The sequence below is a fragment of the Felis catus genome, chromosome B1 (assembly GCF_018350175.1).
Source record: "Felis catus isolate Fca126 chromosome B1, F.catus_Fca126_mat1.0, whole genome shotgun sequence".
Lineage (NCBI taxonomy): Eukaryota > Metazoa > Chordata > Mammalia > Carnivora > Felidae > Felis > Felis catus.
Window position 1 is genome coordinate 25,448,110 of NC_058371.1, and position 18,462 is coordinate 25,466,571.

The window sequence follows — 18,462 nt, forward strand, 5'->3', positions numbered from 1 at the left end:
TTTTACTAAATATGTGACATTTGTCTCATTAACGAGACTAGCCTCTTCCACATAGTTTCTCAGCCCATGGAATTCAAGGGCCAGTGAATCACGAAGCTGTTGCATAGTTTGGAAGTTTGCCTTGTGATTTGCCAAGTTCTCTCCAGACTGACAGACTTCTTATTGTAGACTTCCATCTTTTGCCTTGTTGAAATATTTTTGAGAAGTTGATTTTAAATACATATGGTAGGGGCGTCTGGGTGGGTTAGTCAACTGAGTGTCCGACTTTGGCTTAGGTCATGATCTCACTGTTCCTGAGTTCGAGCCTTGCATCAGGCTCTGCTGACAGCTCAGAGCCTGGAGCCTGCTTCGGATTCTGTGTCTCCCTCTCTCTCCCTCCCCTGCTCGTGCGCTCTCTCTTTCTCTCTTTCAAAAATAAAAATAAAATATATATTTAATGTTTTATTTATATATATATAAATATATATATGGTAATATGGTTACAGAAACTCAGTTGAAAAGTTTTACTTCATAAAATATTAAATGTTTTAACATTTTTATCTTAAATAAAACCTTTTTAAAAATGTTTGAGAGAAAGAGAGAGCATGCAAGAGGAGGAGGGGCAGAGAGAGGAGAGAGACAATGTCCCTGCTGACAGGGCAGAGCCCCACGATGTGGGGCTCGATCTCATGAACCTCAAGATCATGACCTGAGCCGAAATCAAGAGTCACATGCGCAACTGACTGAGCCACCCAGCACCCCTTAAATAAAACCTTTTAAAGTTTGTTTTAAATAAAATAATCCTTACATGGTTTCTCATTCCTACCACCACCCCAAACACACACACAATACACACACACACACACACACACACACACACACACACACGGATGTTACAACTGCTCCCAGGTACACACTGGTGTTCTGCTTTAAGATTTATTATAAACATTCTTATACCTGTAACATTGCTGATCTCTTAGCAGAGTCTACTTAAGAGTAGAAGACTTGTACGTTTAATGTTTTCCTGAAAATCATGATAATACTATCTTAATATAAAGTCTGGTAGTGACCAAAAGTTACAATTCAGGAACTACCATGTTTTTTGGATTTGGGTTGCTGACCAACATTCTTGCACTTACATTTGCAAGGGATTTTTGTATTTGTTTCCTTGGAGAGATTGGCTTTTGCCCCAGTCCTGCTAGTTTTGCTGTATAATCCAGTCTCAATGATAAGGCCAAGATCGTGGGAGAGTCACATTCAATATTAATACTGGGGGAGTGGTTTGCTTGCCTTGAAGCATATATAGATAATAATGCAAACTGTGACCTACCATTAGCATACCTCTTCTGACAGGAGTTTTGTCTCCCTAGCATCTGAAAAATATCCCATATCACTATTTTCCTTTGGAGTTAACGACTGACTCCTCCTGTAAACACAGCAAAGAATTATGTAAATAAGGTGATAATCGTATAATGATAAGTACATACCCACACCATCATCTTCAGTGTGCACTTTGTTGTAAAACAGCCCTGGAAATGCCTGCACTGGGTAAAGCAGCCTGCCGCATAACAGATTTCAACTCTGTTACTGTTTCTGTTCTATTAAAAGGGAAGCACGTAAATTTTTAAAGCAATTGCACTGATTCCCAGAAAGTGTCTTTAAGAATCACAACAGTTTTTATTTGTCACGTCTTATTTGGAAAACTGTTCCTTTTTCTTTCCTCACATGTATCTTCTCTTGTACTCTTCCCTGTTTTCGTTTTGAATACGAGGCCCCAATGCCCGCCTGCTACGCTTTTATCAGGGTGCTTGCGGCTGGCTCCCTGCAGCAAAACTCGTGAAGCTTTGATGGCCCACCTTGTCCCCCCTCCCCCTTCAGAGCAGGGAACAAGTTGCCCAGCAGATAAGACCAACACGTTCCTGTGGAGCTGGGCCCTGTGAGGGCCCTGGGGGGCTGCAGCCACCACGCCTTCTGGACAGATGGTGTGTGATACCAATGTGCTGCCATTCATTTGAGGAATCATGCTTAGGGCATAAGCTGCTCCTGGATATTAGCATCATTAAGACTAATTTTAGAAAAGAATGCAGGAGATACTGTTTTTTGAACGTTAGAACCACCATGTTTTATCCTTGTGGCCTTGAACAAGATTCGTGACCTCTCTAAACCCCCTTTCCTTAACTGTAAAAGGAAGGAAAATAGTAATGTAATATATATATATATTATATATATATATATATATATATATATATTATATATATATATAATATATATATATTACATATATATATACACCGTAAAGTTGTATAGTAATATATATATATGTAATATATATATATTACATATATATATACACCATAAAGTTGTATAGTAATATATATATATATATATATATATATATATATATGTATATATACACATACACCATAAAGTTGTTGTGGAGACCAAAATGAAATAACACATATGAGGTGCCAGGCATGGAGCCTGACCCAGAGCGAGCCCCAATTCATCTCGCTACGACCTTTTCATGTCAATATTGTCTGAGTAGCTACAGTCTCACCAGTGGGCATTCTTTGGAGGTCCTGGGAACAGATGAATTTTACAGAAACCTCAAGGAATAACTTCCAGGCTTCAAAATTGAAATGCCATTAGCTTGGTGCTACCAACATAAAAAAGATAATGTTGACCTTTATAAAAGTTGCCTCCTGGGTCTTTTTTGTTGGACTCAAATCTAGAGTTTGTGAACTAGGCCCCTCCCCACTGCCACAGGCTTCCATGCCTAGTAAACCTGGTTATAAACACCACTCAACCATTAAAGCCCAAATGAACTCAAGTGGGTATTTGATTACAGGTTTGATTAATGAAACCCAGACCTAAGACTAAGTGTAACCATTCCGGATTCTTTAAATCTTGAAAACATTTAAGAACTAAAACACACTGTGGGCATCAGTCACGTAAGTAAGGCTGGCCCCTTGGGGAGGGACCTTATAGCTACTCATTTTAAAGTTTGGGCTTTTTCTTAGTTATTTGTTTTCTTTCCCTCCCCATCGACAGAGAGAATTTTTCTGAACATAGGCAACATAGGCGTCCTGAGTTATCTTTGTTTATTCTATAAACAGGCTACCACGTAATCTATGAAATCAAAGGCGGTCTTATCAGCAGGCAAAAATACTTTCTATCCTCCTGCATCAAGTTGTTAGACAAGTTGCAAGAACAGAATCGGGGAGATAAAGCCTTGAAGCAATCTTATGGTCAGTTTGAATTTGTGTGAATTAAATGCTCTTTTCCTATGAAAACAGAAGAATTGCAATTGTAGGAAAAAACAGGTAGCTGACCGTGGAAGACAGATTCGTTAAAGGCTTATTTGAGGAAGACCAAGTGATGGTCATCTGGAAGCTGTCAGAGAGGGCTGTCATTCACACTTTCACATACCACGTATTCCTGCATATGTAAAGGGTTTCTTTTCTCAGCTATTTCATTATTTCCCGATGAGGAACTTTGTTTTGGGGGACTTTGTGGGGGGGAGGGGTTGTTTGGTTGTTTTGTTTTGTTTTAGTATTTGGTTTTCAGGAAACCTGAATTATTTCCCTAATTATAAATTGACATGTTACTCCTTGACAGTGGTAAAAAAAAAAAGTACCCAAAGTAAAAATATGACCCTTGTTCCAAACAAGAATCTGATCAAGTTCTTATTCTTGCTTGAACTCTAAAGACTTTGACCCTCGAGGCTGCTGTATAAAAATTTTTTCAGTAATTGCACTATTGCCACGACTGTACCCAACATTATCCTGTCCTATACCGGACGTTGTAAAAAGAATTGGGTCTTCGAGAGGCACCAATTTCCTTTCTGTCCAAGAACTCATTACATTTTTGAACAGAGTGTCTAAGATTATTATTTATTGCAGATAACTAAAAATTGGTTTATTTCCGTCTTTGGATTTTTATTTGAGATAGAATATACCATTTATTTTACCAAGAACTCTGCTTGGTTCCTTGCTGCTGTTACCATTTCTAAGGAGACTTCAGTGGCTCTTATTTCTTGGCACTGTGTGGAGCTACCTAATGGCCCAACCTAGGTGCTCTAGGAAGAATAAAATCCCTCATTGAGAGTTGTTTGTTCCATGAAGAATAAGAAATACCGGATAGTGCCATAGCAATGTGTCACTTTACTGTAAAATAGCAATAATCAATTTAAATGAAGAAAGGTAGGGGCGCCTGGGTGGCTCAGTTGGTTAAGCGTCCGACTTCAGCTCAAGACATGATCTCACAGCTCGTGGGTTCAAGTCCCACATCGGGTTCTGTGCTGACAGGTCAGAGCCTGGAGCCTGCTTCAGATTCTGCGTCTCCCTTTCTCTTTGTCCCGCACCAGCTTGCACTCTGTCTCTCTCTCTTAAAAAACAAATAAACATTAAAAAAAGTTTAAAAAAAAATAAATGAAGAAAGGTGTAAAGGTATTTTTAAACTGTTCACTTCTTAAAGAAGTTCCTAATACTCTTCTAAATTATAATTTTTTATAGAATAAAGAAGCTCATTAAGCATGTCACCTGTTTGGAAAAAATATTTATCTACCCATCATTGGTTTCCTATCTTTACTAATATTATTTCTTTGCTCTGTAGGCGTCTAAATACTTTAAACAAATGTGCGGTGATGAAGCTGGAAATTAGTCCTCATCGGAAGAGAGTGAGTATATACGATATATAATAGGATGGGAGGAAAGGGGGCAGACCAAAAACTGTGTGTTTTGTAAGAGGTTTTATCTCTCAAACTCTTATTACTTCCTTATTCCAAAAACATCTGCATTTTTTTAAATTTTTTTTTAACGTTTATTTATTTTTGAGACAGAGAGACAGAGCATGAACGGGGGAGGGTCAGAGAGAGAGGAAGACACAGAATCCGAAGCAGGCTCCAGGCTCTGAGCCGTCAGCACAGAGCCCGACGCGGGGCTCGAACTCACGGACCGCGAGATCATGACCTGAGCCGAAGTCGGATGCTTAACCAACTGAGCCACCCAGGCGCCCCAAACATCTGCATTTTTAACATAATAATCCCTTCAGGTTTACCAAAGACCAAGTAGCCTTATGTAACTGAAACCAATAGTTGCAGCGAGGCAATGAATTGCGGTTTTCCTACTGTTTGTTTTTTTTTTTTTAATTGAGATAAAACTGGCATATAACATAATACTAGTTTCAGGTGTATGACACAGTGGCTCAATATTTGCATATATTACAAAGTGATCATGGCAAGAAGCCTCGTAAACATCCATCACCACACATACTTATATATTTTTTTCTTGTGATGAAAAGATCTACTTTCTCAGCAGTTTTCAAATATACCATACGGTATTATTAACTATAGTCACCATGCTGTACGTCACATCCCTGAACCTTATTTATTTTATAACTGGATATTTGTACCTTTTGACCCCTGCCTCTGACAACCACCAGTCTGTTCTCTGTATCTGTGAGGTGTTTTTTTTTTTGATTGTTTTTTATCGGAACAAATCATCTATTATTTTGCCTTTTTAACTCATTGCCTACCCCAGATTAAAGGAATAAGACTTAGGGAACCCCAGTGAACCCTCCATTATTCCCTTCAGAAATTAAAGCTAAAGTTCTTTGGGAACTCTGTCTCTTCCCATGTAACAGTAACAGTGTTTCAGAGCTGCAGGGATGGAGGTAGCCTGTGGGGTGCTGAAGAATAATAAAAGATAGGAGGGAGGAAAAGAGGCGGGGGAGTTGGAGGGAAGGGCAGGAAATCCCACACATTCTAGTGGAATGGTGGCACATAACTTCTGTGGATGAAATGTGAGAACCTTTTATGAGATCGTAGAAGAAGTGGGTGTAGTCCTGGGAGTGAGTGTCACAAATTAGAGTAAACAGGAATAAGTTTGGTCAAAGAACATATTTCTGACTGTTCAGAGTACAGATTTTAATTATCCTACGGTCCCTGTCTTGCAACAAGCCGCCTTCTCGGGGGAGTTAAACCTTTTAAACAAATGAACTGGAACCTCAGCACCCACTGGGCTGTGGAGAGGAGTCCACAAGTCAGCGTTTCGTGCTCTCTACTCATTGTCCTGTGAAACGTGGGTCATGTGATACTTTCCACACCAGTGGGAAAGACATGCATCACACTGAGCTGGGCCTTTTGATATCCCGCCTAAAAGGCTCAGATGCGGTAGTTTGTGACACAGCATAACCCTGAGTCCTGCCCATAAATCAAGCATAATCAGCAAAGATGTAACATCGTGTTTGTGAGTGTTCCATGCTGTCAGGACTGGGTATTTGTGAGGCCTTGTTAAATTGCCTGGAGCATGTCTGAGGTTGAAACTTCACAGGACATGTGTGGCATTAGCTCTAGACCCTGTGTCTGGTGGGGGAAGGGATGAAAAAGAACAGGTAAGAAGCTGAAAAGTATCCGCCTTAAGAGATGTGGTGACCTACCTTGCTTGGTGTCTCCACCGGTCTGGTAGGAGATCTTGTATGCTTTTAGGGTGGCCACAGACTTCAGTGTCCATTCTTCTTAGTGTTTGAAAACTACCTTTTTAATTGTGAAAGAGAATATAAACACATGCTATCAACAGACAGCAAAATTGGAGGCAGACCAGAGGGAGTCCTACCCGTTGCTGACTCCAGCTCAAAATATTTTGCATGCCTGGAATTTTCACAGATCTTAGAGTTTTCCTCTGTGAGCACTTAAAGAGCAGCCTACAGATCCAACAGTTTCTACAAAATAATTCTTATTTAGCTTGAAACACTTGGTCAGGCTTTTTCCTGTCAAAGTCCTGACGTCCAACATACATCTTTGTCATTTAAAAAAAGAATAATAAAGTAATAATCATGATAATAAGTAATAAAATAAAGATACAAAGGGGGAATTGACACTGATGGCCTATCATGAGCCGGGTCCTAGGCGTCCGGCCCCCAGCACACGTCCCCGCTCCCTGCTGTCTGCCGGTCCCAGCGATGAATGCCTCCATTCTGTCTTTGCAGAGTGAGGATTCGGACGAGGACGAGCCCTGTGCAATAAGCGGCAAATGGACTTTCCAGAGGGACAGCAAGAGGTGGTCCCGGCTGGAAGAGTTTGACGTCTTTTCTTCAAAGCAGGACGCAGCCCCCGGGGCCCCCGACGATGCCCACCTGAAGAACGCGGCGAGCCATGAAAGCATGCTGACGGACCTCAGCGAGCGCCAGGAGGTGGCCTCGGTCCGCAGCCTCAGCAGCACCGGCAGCCTCCCGGTGCACGCGCCTCACACCGGGGACGCGGCGACGCCCCGCACGAACTCCGTCATCAGCGTGTGCTCCTCCGGCAACTTCGTGGGCAATGACGACTCTTTCTGCAGCCTGCCCTCCCCCAAGGAACTGTCCAGCTTCAGCTTCAGCATGAAAGGCCACGAGAAGAACGCCAAGTCCAAGACGCGCAGCCTGCTGAAACGCATGGAGAGCCTGAAGCTCAAGGGCTCGCACCACGGCAAGCACAAGGCGCCTTCCAAGCTGGGGCTGATCATCAGCGGGCCCATCCTGCAGGAGGGGATGGACGAGGAGAAGCTGAAGCAGCTGAACTGCGTGGAGATCTCTGCGCTCAACGGCAACCACATCAACGTGCCCGCGGTTCGCAAGCGGAGCGTTTCCAACTCCACGCAGACCAGCAGCAGCAGCAGCCAGTCGGAGACCAGCAGCGCCGTGAGCACGCCCAGCCCGGTCACCAGGACCCGGAGCCTCAGCGCCTGCAACAAGCGGGTGGGCATGTACCTGGAGGGCTTCGATCCGTTCAATCAGTCCACGTTCAACAACGTTATGGAACAGAACTTCAAGAACCGCGAGACCTATCCAGAGGACGCGGTGTTCTACATCCCGGAAGATCACAAGCCCGGCACCTTCCCCAAGGCGCTCTCCAACGGCAGTTTCTCTCCGTCAGGGAAGAACAGCTCCGTCAACTGGAGGACTGGAAGCTTCCACGGCCCGGGCCACATCAGCCTGCGGAGGGACAACGGCAGCGACGGCCCCAAGGAGCTTAAGCGACGCAATTCGTCCAGCTCCATGAGCAGCCGCCTGAGTATCTATGACAACGTGCCTGGCTCCATCCTGTACTCCAGTTCGGGTGACCTGGCCGACCTGGAGAATGAGGACATCTTCCCCGAGCTGGATGACATCCTCTACCACGTGAAGGGGATGCAGAGGATAGTCAACCAGTGGTCGGAGAAGTTTTCAGACGAGGGAGACTCCGACTCAGCCCTGGACTCGGTCTCTCCGTGCCCGTCGTCTCCCAAACAGATACACCTGGATGTGGACAACGACCGAGCCACACCCAGTGACCTGGACAGTACCGGCAACTCACTGAACGAGCCGGAAGAGCCCTCCGACATCCCGGAAAGGAGGGATTCTGGGGTTGGGGCCTCTCTGACAAGGTCCAATAGGTGAGAGCTTGGCTGCCCTCTGGAGGTGGGGGAGGTAGGAAAGGGATTGCTGCCACTCTCATGTGGGGGACATGGGGTTAGGGCATTCCTGGCCCTGTGAGCTCCTAAGGAAAGAGATCAGGAGGCCCTAACATCCAAAAAGGGTGCATGTTGTTTCATAGGTGCGGAGTTTCAGCTTGAGAAGAGGAAGGAAGTCTTGTGGATGCATGGTGGCGATGGTTGTACAAGGGCGTGAAGAGATTTTATGCCCCTGAGCTGTCACTTAGTGGTTAAGATGGCCGTTTATGTAATGTGTATTTTATCGTGGGGGGGGAGGGGAAGAAAAGAATGGAGTAGAAGTCAGTTCTCTCGGTTCCTAAGATAAGAGGCCAGCAGGCAGCCCACCGCTGATTTTGTGTGTACCTGTTAAAAAGCCGTTGTACTCGCCCCTCCCCTTGCTCCTCTCCCTCGTGCTCACCCCTCCCCTGCTTCTCTCTCTTATACTCACCCCTCCCCTTGCTCCTCTCCCATAGGCACAGACTGCGATGGCACAGTTTCCAGAGCTCCCATCGGCCAAGCTTAAACTCTGTATCGCTGCAGATTAACTGCCAGTCTGTGGCCCAGATGAACCTGCTGCAGAAGTACTCGCTCCTAAAGTTAACTGCCCTGCTAGAGAAGTACACGCCTTCGAATAAGCATGGTTTTAGCTGGTAAGAGTTTACTGTGCTCAGTCAACTAATTGGAAATGTTTTGGGGCAGCTCCCTGAAGCTGAAGGTATCCATCCTCTATGAATGCCTTTCGACTATCATCCAAATGTAATCCCTGCATTCTTGAGGCCACATCTGATACTGCTCAAGCCAGTGTAACTTTGGGGACTAAGCAGCGGGATTGGTGGAGGGAGATTCAGTGCCCGGAGTGATAAATGGCCAGTTGATGGAGTGAGAATGCGTTGCTGTTCCATCACACTGTACAGGCACCTTCCTGTGTTAGAAAGAGCCCCCCGTGGGTAAATAGATGTACTGATCAGATCATGTTATGGAAGGAAGGAAAGAAAAATGTTCAGGTCATAGGATGTTGAGACCAACTGTGAAATGCTTACTGTACAGTTCAGGCCTCCTGACCTTCTCCAGGTATGTTTTTAGAAATCATTTTTGATGGAAATATTTGAAGCATCACTCAAAAATCTCCCTGTGCTAAAAAATTCAGGTTATGTTTCTTTCTAACAAAGACACTTCAACAGTGAATAATAAACGTAAGGAATTCACTGCTCTAAAATACTACAGACTAAATACACACGAAGGTAAATGAACTGTTCATGATTACTTTTAAAACTGCGGCCCTCCGTGTGTATCACGTGAGATGGGCATCATTAGGCTGGATGGGCCACGGATGTGACCCACTGTGTGTGTATCTTAATTTTTCTGCTAGCAGTGCAAAGCAGAGAACTATCTCTAGATTGACATCCAAGTGCATTTCACAGTGTCAGCTGGATATCCTTAAGCCTTTTCCCTAATCTGAGTGTTTATCATCTGGATTCACTGCTTTGTATAAAAACAGAGAAGCAGCCCATGTCCTCAGTAGCGCTCTGGAGCAAACCAGAGGGGCCGAGGTACGTCAGCAAAGCAGCAGAACTGTTGTTTCTCTCTCCAGCCCCCCATCTCCTCAGGACTCGTAGTGAGTTTAGCTTCAGCATCAAAGCACCTCCCGTTCAAAGGCTGTTATTATGTGAGCCTTGCTAAATACAGAAGTTGTTTGTTCTGAATGACAGAAATAAGTATTGACCGGTTTATCCCTGCATGCTTCAGATTCTCGGTGGAGATCGTAATGTGTTCTTTGCACATTCCGCCACTGGCTTTTTTCCCCCAACAAAGCAAGTATTATGCACACTTATGGCCATGATACCATAAACTTACTGTATGGAAATACAAATTTGGCTCTATGCTTTAGTTTTACCTTTCGTAGGGCTATAAACAGTAACGTGCCGTGGCTGTTGGCGAGCGCTCAGAAGTCAAAGCAGTCTGTCTTCTGCAGTGTTCCTCTGTGCGTAGAGTCATATTTTCCCTGCTGGCTATTTAAAAGTGCATATTTTACATTCTCGGTTCTGAGTTGCCCACCCCCCCTTCCCACCAAACCCTCAAGAATCTGAAAGTCCGTAATACTTCTTGAGTTCTGGTCAGTTTTTCCAGTGAGTCAAAACCAAATGTAAAAGCCTCGCATTGTGGGATCCATGGAATAGGGAGAAATTCTACACAAAGTTCTTTTCCTGTTCGGCCTTGCCCTCTCTTGTCCCGTTTAGAGAGGTCACTTGTAGAGCTGAAATTTCTGCTTGACAGCATTAAATGCATGACATCGGTTTCCTGTTGCTCCATATACTTCTGGGGCTGGACCTGGTTTCAGGACTCCAGGGAGCCTGGGGTAGGCTCACAAAACCTTCATTGTTCTTTTCCATCTTCCTTTAGAAACCTAAAGATGTTATATTCTCCAGGGTCATCTGCAGGAGAATTTATTTTGACTTCGGGTCATTAGCTTGGCCCCCACTGTTGAGCTCTGGAATTGGTTCTCATTATGTTGGACCAACATCACGTATTTGCTATTTTCTCCTCCGGCATTACATGATCCTTTTTATACCCTAAATACTTTGTATCTCATCAAGAACTTAGAAATGATTCTTGCCCATTTACAGGACAAATGGGAATGTGTTTTTCAAATTCTGTCATGAAGCTCCTAAATTAGGGCCTTGAATGTTCCTTTCTGTTCATGTGCCTTCCTCTGCCGCCATTTTGTAAGGAAGCCCATCAGCTCCCTTAAGGATATAAACCCAGTTCTCAGAGTTAATAGTGGGAGAAGAATCCCCAGTGGAGAAAATGTTACTGGGCCTCAGAGCCCCAACTCTTAGAAGATCCAGAATAGCACTGTCCCGTGAAACTGTCTGTGATGGTGGAAATGTGCTGTATTTGCTCAGACGGCAGCTACTGGTTACAGATGGCTAGTGAGCACTTGAACTGCGGCTAATACAACTGAGGAACTAAATTTGTCATTTTATTTAATTTAAATAGCCACCTTAGTAGCACGGATACAAAGCTCACAGGGTTTACCTGCAAAAGATGGATTAAGGGTCTACAGACAAATAAACATAACCTCCCCCCACCTGCTCTTTAAATAGGGCTGTGCCCAAGTTCATGAAAAGGATCAAGGTTCCAGACTATAAGGACCGGAATGTGTTCGGGGTCCCTCTGACGGTCAATGTGCAGCGCACAGGACAGCCCCTGCCCCAGAGCATTCAGCAGGCCATGCGCTACCTCCGCAACCACTGTTTGGATCAGGTGAGAACTGCCTCGTGCAGGCCCCGCTGAATCATGGGACCTCAGATGCATGCTTCTTTTTCATAGTTTTGTAGTGAAAATGCTGCTTCTGTCTTGCCACTTAATGTTTTTCTTCCAACAGGTGGGGCTCTTCAGAAAGTCGGGTGTCAAGTCCCGGATTCAGGCTCTGCGCCAGATGAATGAAAGCGCCATAGATTGTGTCAGCTATGAGGGACAGTCTGCTTATGATGTAGCAGACATGTTGAAGCAGTATTTTCGAGACCTTCCTGAGCCACTAATGACGAACAAACTCTCGGAAACCTTTCTACAGATCTACCAGTGTAAGTGTTCTTTGATCTTAACGCCGTTGGCCTTGGGGAAAAGTGGGACCACCTGAAACCTTGGCTTCCTTTGATGCCATTCTTTTACAGCCACATGATGACCTTCCTGGAAACACATGTCATCAACTTTTTTCTTCCTTTTCTCCTTGTTTGTGGAATAGGTTTTTGTGTACCTGTTGAATAATGCAGAAATAAATTTCCCTTATCATCATTCTCTAATTACTGAAGCAATTACACATTTTTACATTGTGATCCGGGAGCTCATTCCTTCATTCGTTTCTAGAACAGTCTTCCCTTAGATGCTTAAAAGAGCAGGTACCAAGATATTTCAGTTGACTCTCATCTCTCCAGCAGGGCCTGCTGTGTTTAAAACGTCACAGGTGTCTGTGTGGTTTATCTTGCTGGAAAGTGAATAAATAATCTTTTTCTGTTATTCATCTCCACTTCTGCCAGAAATACTTGGGAAAACAATACCCATGCCCTTCTCACTTTTAAGTAAAGCTTAAAGCAAACAGTTGTCTAAATTAATGGTCAAGATCAGGATTATGGCTTTTACGGCCCCATGTTTTTCTTGGCTCCGTGTGGTGTTACAGCCATGTAATATAGAAGCAGCTTCTCTCCGTGCTCAAATTGTCTCCAGCCTGGCGCGCTGGACCTCATCTTATGAGAAATGGAGCTGGTCTGGATTATTTCATTATTTGTTTCATCCTTTCAGATTTTCTGAAAACACAGGTCACATTTTCCCCACCAAGGTATTTGTTATGTGTTGTAACCATGGAGCCGTTAATCGGTTTGTCCTACGGAGCTGCACTTGACTGACTTGATTTTTCCACCACATGCCTCTTAAAAAAGGCAGATTTGCCGAGTAAAGGAGACCTGAAGGTTGAGCCCCGCATTTTCTACATGTATGTCATTTTCCTGGTTTTATTTCTTAAGCATATATTTTTGTAATAGCCCCTCAGTATGCTTTCTAAAACTTAAAAACATTACTAGTAAAAATATCTGTTTCAGCTGACTCTTTTAGCAGCTTGCTTTCTCCATTTTACGAATGAGCCGATCAGTTCTAGTTATGGAAGGTCCCCAAAGATACTGGACCCTTTGTATAAAGGCCAAGAAAGATTTTATCCCCTTGTACATGTCTTCAATAAGGTTTTTCACTGAAACTACACAAAAGTATAACTGTGTGTTGTGTTTTCAGTAATTGAGAATGGTAAACTGGGGAGTTCCAAAAAAAAAATACTTAGAAAAGAAAAGCTATTCCAAAAACCAAAACAACAGGCATCATATCTGGAGCTGAACTCTGAGGTGGATTTAGGATATTGGCATTGTGGGTGTTGAAACTTTTTAACTCCTCCACAGGCAGGAAATACTTGAGGGCAGTGACGCTGGTGGCCGTCCCTAATTTCTTCCATATTAACCTCAAGTACACTTTCTGCAAGCGCTTGTTCAGGACTGGGCCGAGGTCGTTGGTGCTGGTGTTTGCTTTGGGACGTTTCCTTGCAATGCGCGTGGAAAAGCACCGAGCTGATGGGGGAAATGCCTGTGTTATACAGGTGTGCCCAAGGACCAGCGCCTCCAGGCGATCAAGGCCGCCATTATGCTCCTGCCTGATGAGAACCGGGAGGTTCTACAGACGCTCCTTTATTTCTTGAGCGATGTCACGGCCGCCGTCAAAGAAAACCAGATGACCCCCACCAACCTGGCTGTGTGCCTAGCGCCCTCCCTTTTCCACCTCAACACCCTGAAGAGAGAGAATTCTTCTCCAAGGTACGGGTCAGACGAGATATGCACGCACATGCTCTGTTCTTCCAACAAACGCAACCTACCTTTCCTTCTCAGTTGTCCCTGGGTTTTCATTGGTTTCACACTGGAGTCAAGCACAAAGGAGTTTGGCCTCCATCCTTCACGGTCCCCTTACTTCCCTCCTTTCTTCTCAGCCCCGGGGGCGTAACTTTCCAGACAGTCTAGTGACAACCAGGTTTTGACAGCAATTTGGATGTGTGCTTCACTATGGCAAGTGTTTTCCCTGAACCCCCCCCCGCCCCGTGCCCTCTGTGACGTTGCCATCAAACTTTCTGCCAGCAAAGGATCATGAGGATTTGCTGACCTAAAAAACTGGATGGGGATAAGGCCCTTGCTGCCTTGACTTCTGCAGAGTCAACAAAGCCAAGCCCCCAGCCTGTGCTGCGAGTTGTAAGGTAGTCAGCTGGATCTATCAGAACTAAGGATAGCGTTGAGCCTCAAAGCTAGACCTGGCCCAGGCCAATTGTGTGCAAAGTTTCTCGTTAGATGTATACAAGCTGGGAGTGGCCATAGAAGAAGTCAGAGAATCTGGAAAATAACTAACAAAGGCTGATATTTGCTCAGCACTTACTCTGACCCAACCACAGGACTACACCCTTAACATTCATTCTTTCATTTAATCCTTGTAAGGATCCTAAGAGGTGAAGATACTGGCATGGCCTATTTTAACATGAGGACAGTGAGATTGCAGGGAGGGTCAGTTTAATAGTTTAATAGGTAACTTACCCAAATCTGAAGGGGAAATGGCATAGCCAGTTGAAGCTTCTTACTGGTGTGAGTATTTCACGTACGGGCCTCACAGCAGAGTAGGTGAGAAAGGAGTCCCCGACTGGACACAATCCCAAATGTGAAACCCATCCAGCTGACCCTTCTCCTCAGCTCTAAAGGTGCTTGACACATATTCCTTAGCTACAGGTATGGCCTGGTTCTACTAGTTGAAGTGAGCTTTGCTTCTGAAAGCCATATAGTACAGTATCTTTTTATCTGGTTCTCACGTGGACTGATGCATTCCATCTTCAATAGGATAGGGAACTAGAGATGAGCAGGAGAGAGAGATCAGATAAGATTAAGACAAAATCTCTAGGAAACAATAGATTGTCCCCTTACCTTCAGGAGAGGATTTTATTTATTTAAACCGTAAAGAATGGTGACACCATTTACTGCAACATCCAGTGCCTCCCATCTATGCACCCCTGCAAGCTGCCTTTCTTCTCCCCACCACCACCTAGAGACCTTCTGGGCTGTCCTATTTAAACGGGAACCTGTTTAACGTGATGGTTTTAAATAGCCTGGATCTCACTGAAAACCGCCCCTTTCATGTTTTTGTTTTGTTTTGTTTCGTTTTTTGTTTTTGTGTGTGTGTGTGTGTGTGTGTGTGTGCTCCACTGATAAAACTGAGGAATTTTTGTGACCAAAGTGAAGCTCTCCCGAACCTCTTAAGAACAGATAGGCTCCAGTAAAATAGTTTTTTTCTCTCCTCTGGGTTTCCTGGAATAACATATTAATTAAAAACATATAAATATTTGAGTCTTCCCCCTCCCTTCTTTCTTCTGCCTAGGGTGATGCAAAGGAAACAAAGCTTGGGTAAACCAGATCAGAAGGATTTGAATGAAAACCTCGCTGCCACGCAGGGGCTGGCCCATATGATTGCCGAGTGCAAGAAGCTCTTCCAGGTGAGGCGTCAGGGGGTTTGGCGCTCGGTTGAGGAGAACTCCGATAGTTAGGACCAGGTCGTGGGCACCATGCTTGCTCACATCTTTACATAGCTGGAGAGTATATACGTGGCTGGAGAAGGTCTTTTTTGTTTCTTTTATAAAAAAATCTTATTTTATAACATATAAGCTCATTAGAGCTAATATGTTTAATGAAATTCGCCTATCTCCATACCCCTTTACTTAAGAAGCAAAAGCAACACATTTTTGAATTAAGTTCTGTATCTGAGAGGCAAGCCCTAGGTTAGTCATTTACCCTCTACTGTGACTTCCCAAAGCGCAAGAATACCTCACGTGAGAATAGGCTTTTTGGACACCTTCAGGAAGGTGATCTGTTCGTATCCTCACTACTCACGATAGCACGTGAGTCGGCAGGGCCACCGTCCGTCTGCTGGAAAGTGAGTAGTGGGGGTGCCTGCACCTCCCTGAGAACCCAGTCCGCGGCTCCTGCACTGCCGCTTCCTCTGCTGGGCAACAGGAACAGTACAGGCAGACTCACCTCCTTTTTGTCCCTTGCACCCCCCACAGGTTCCCGAGGAAATGAGTCGATGTCGGAATTCCTACACAGAACAGGAGCTGAAGCCCCTCACTCTAGAAGCACTGGGACGCCTGCGTAACGACGAGTCGGCTGACTACCAGCACTTCCTCCAGGACTGTGTGGATAGCCTGTTTAAAGAAGTCAAGGAGAAGTTTAAAGGCTGGGTCAGCTACTCCACATCGGAGCAGGCTGAACTGTCCTATAAGAAAGTAAGTCTTGTCCCCACTGTCAGCCACTTGGGTTCCAGTGGTCAGGATTCAGGTTCATCAGAGATGAGACCCCGTGGCCGTGTTAACACGGCTGTCTGTGGGAATCTGTCACCCACTCCCTCCCTTGTAGATCTGGGCAGCCAGGTGATTCAGTTCCCCAGGTAAGAGTGGAAGAGTCCAGCAAGGAATAATAAATACACTTGTCAGAGGAATCCGACCATCTAATGAAATCTTCTGGGGCCACAGAATCACACTAGAGTCCCCTGGAATGTTTTACTAGTGGTATTGGGCTTTAAGGTGTTTTATGACATGATCAGATTTTTCCATAATTTGCTCAGAATCCCCTTGCACTGTCCTCTGTTCTCAGCCACTTTTCTCTTGGCCCTTTAATGAGTGGAGAGTACTTGGGGGAGAAATTAACTTGTTAGGACTAAAAGCCCCTTGAAGACAGAGGCATCTTGTATGGTTCAGCATGACAGGCCCGTGATAGTATTTCTTGGTCCTGTCTCTACCACCTTGCGAAGAAATAAACAGTGGGAGTGTGTGGATGGCCATGGAGGCTTTAGAATGGGTATATAAATCATCTGATTTTATTGCACTGACCCTAATATAGGCCCCAAGAGAACAGATGTTAATAATTTTGACTGGAAAATTAGTCTAAGGCCAGGCTTTCTGGCCTGCTCTTGAATATACTTGGGAACACCAGCATATAGATAGTAATTAGCCCCTAAACACATGACCATAAATAGAGCTGGCAGTTTGCCTTCAAAGTGTAGGTGTGTGTGAATTGTAGCACTGAAAAATGCATCCTCTTTTCAGGTGAGCGAAGGACCGCCTCTGAGGCTTTGGAGGTCAACCATCGAAATCCCTGCTATGCCTGAAGAGATCTTAAAGCGCCTACTTAAAGAGCAGCACCTCTGGGATGTAGACCTGTTGGATTCAAAAGTGATTGAAATCCTAGACAGCCAAACTGAAATTTACCAGTATGTCCAAAACAGTATGGCGCCCCACCCTGCCCGGGACTACGTTGTTTTGAGGTGAGAGTTTCCAAAATGATTACTGTGGCAAGGATGAGCCTGGTGTCACTGAATATGATAAGATGGTACAATTATGTAAAACGGAAGGTGTGGAACCATTGCAAATATGGGAAATGTATCTGTATGTATCCCAACAGTGTGTTCATCGCTGAAAATGGTTGGAACACTTTTGGAGCTGAACTCAGAATTAGAGGCACATTCAGTTGAATATGCTCATTGGTAGCAGATTCTTGCCCCTTTAAGGATGGATTTTCTCACTAGAAACAGCAAGTGAATGCATAAGCCAGGAAATAACATTTAAGTCCCAAGTACACTGTGGTTAAAGCTGAATTATATGTAATTCATAAATTCTCTGGAGACATGATTGAAAGAGGAATTCCAGAAATCTTTGAGGAAAGGTCCCGTCATTAGTCCAGAGCTTTCCAGTAGAGCAACCCTGATCTGGATGTCCATGTACAAATCCATTTGTGAAATGTAAAAATGGCTTTCATTCACACTTCAAATTGGTTCTCTTTCAAAGAACGGACATGTGAATACATACTCACTGTAGTGACGCTGCACAGAGTTACTCATTCAAGAGCCCTCGCACAATAGTTCAAAGGATACCGTCTCCAGGACTGGGTCACACAGCGTAGCCACTGACGCTGCCCCTTAGCTTCTGAGAGTGGGGCCCCATTTTAAACTTGGCTTCCAGAAAATTCCATCTTTTTTACTCTGATTTTGTTTCTGCAGAACATGGAGGACTAATTTACCTAAGGGGGCATGTGCCCTTTTACTCACCTCTGTGGATCACGACCGGGCACCTGTGGTGGGGGTGAGAGTCAATGTGCTCCTGTCCAGGTATCTGATCGAACCCTGCGGGTCAGGGAAATCCAAACTCACCTACATGTGCAGAGCCGACTTAAGGTACGTTCTGATTCTAATTTCTGACACGGTGAGGGTCATGAAGGAGATGAGACTTTTTGTCTGACACAGAGAATGGCTTAAACGAACACGTCATTGTGTCTTGTCTGTTCCCTAAAGAGCAGTTTTTGTAAAGTAACACCTTCGTGTTTCTTGGTGTTTGGGGCATGGCTTCCTGATTTCAATCCCTTAGAGAATGTGGTACTAAAGCAACACGAATACTCTGGTTCTGACATGAATTTAAAGC

The 18,462-nt window shown here is 44.5% G+C and overlaps 1 protein-coding gene and 1 long non-coding RNA gene across 14 annotated transcripts in view; one reads left to right on the top strand and one right to left on the bottom strand.

The window, feature by feature from the left end:
* Positions 1-18,462, top strand: part of DLC1 (DLC1 Rho GTPase activating protein) — a 484,735-nt gene that overhangs the window by 463,162 nt on the left and 3,111 nt on the right. For 12 of the 13 annotated variants that reach the window (XM_045055298.1, XM_019828336.3, XM_019828341.3 and 9 more), the window contains 10 exons: positions 4,594-4,657; positions 6,967-8,390; positions 8,903-9,079; positions 11,534-11,693; positions 11,815-12,013; positions 13,567-13,780; positions 15,375-15,489; positions 16,057-16,275; positions 17,095-17,312; positions 18,045-18,218. In XM_045055298.1, the coding sequence (XP_044911233.1) occupies positions 4,594-4,657; positions 6,967-8,390; positions 8,903-9,079; positions 11,534-11,693; positions 11,815-12,013; positions 13,567-13,780; positions 15,375-15,489; positions 16,057-16,275; positions 17,095-17,312; positions 18,045-18,218 (2,964 nt within the window). Of the gene's footprint in view, positions 1-3,095; positions 3,485-4,593; positions 4,658-6,966; positions 8,391-8,902; positions 9,080-11,533; positions 11,694-11,814; positions 12,014-13,566; positions 13,781-15,374; positions 15,490-16,056; positions 16,276-17,094; positions 17,313-18,044; positions 18,219-18,462 lie in introns of those variants that run through there. The other variant, XM_019828346.3, reaches the window with a different exon arrangement.
* Positions 13,577-15,380, bottom strand: LOC123384789. The gene is made up of 2 exons (XR_006596365.1): positions 14,543-15,380; positions 13,577-13,977 (listed from the first exon to the last, which is right to left on the bottom strand). It is a non-coding gene; the product is annotated as an uncharacterized LOC123384789 (long non-coding RNA).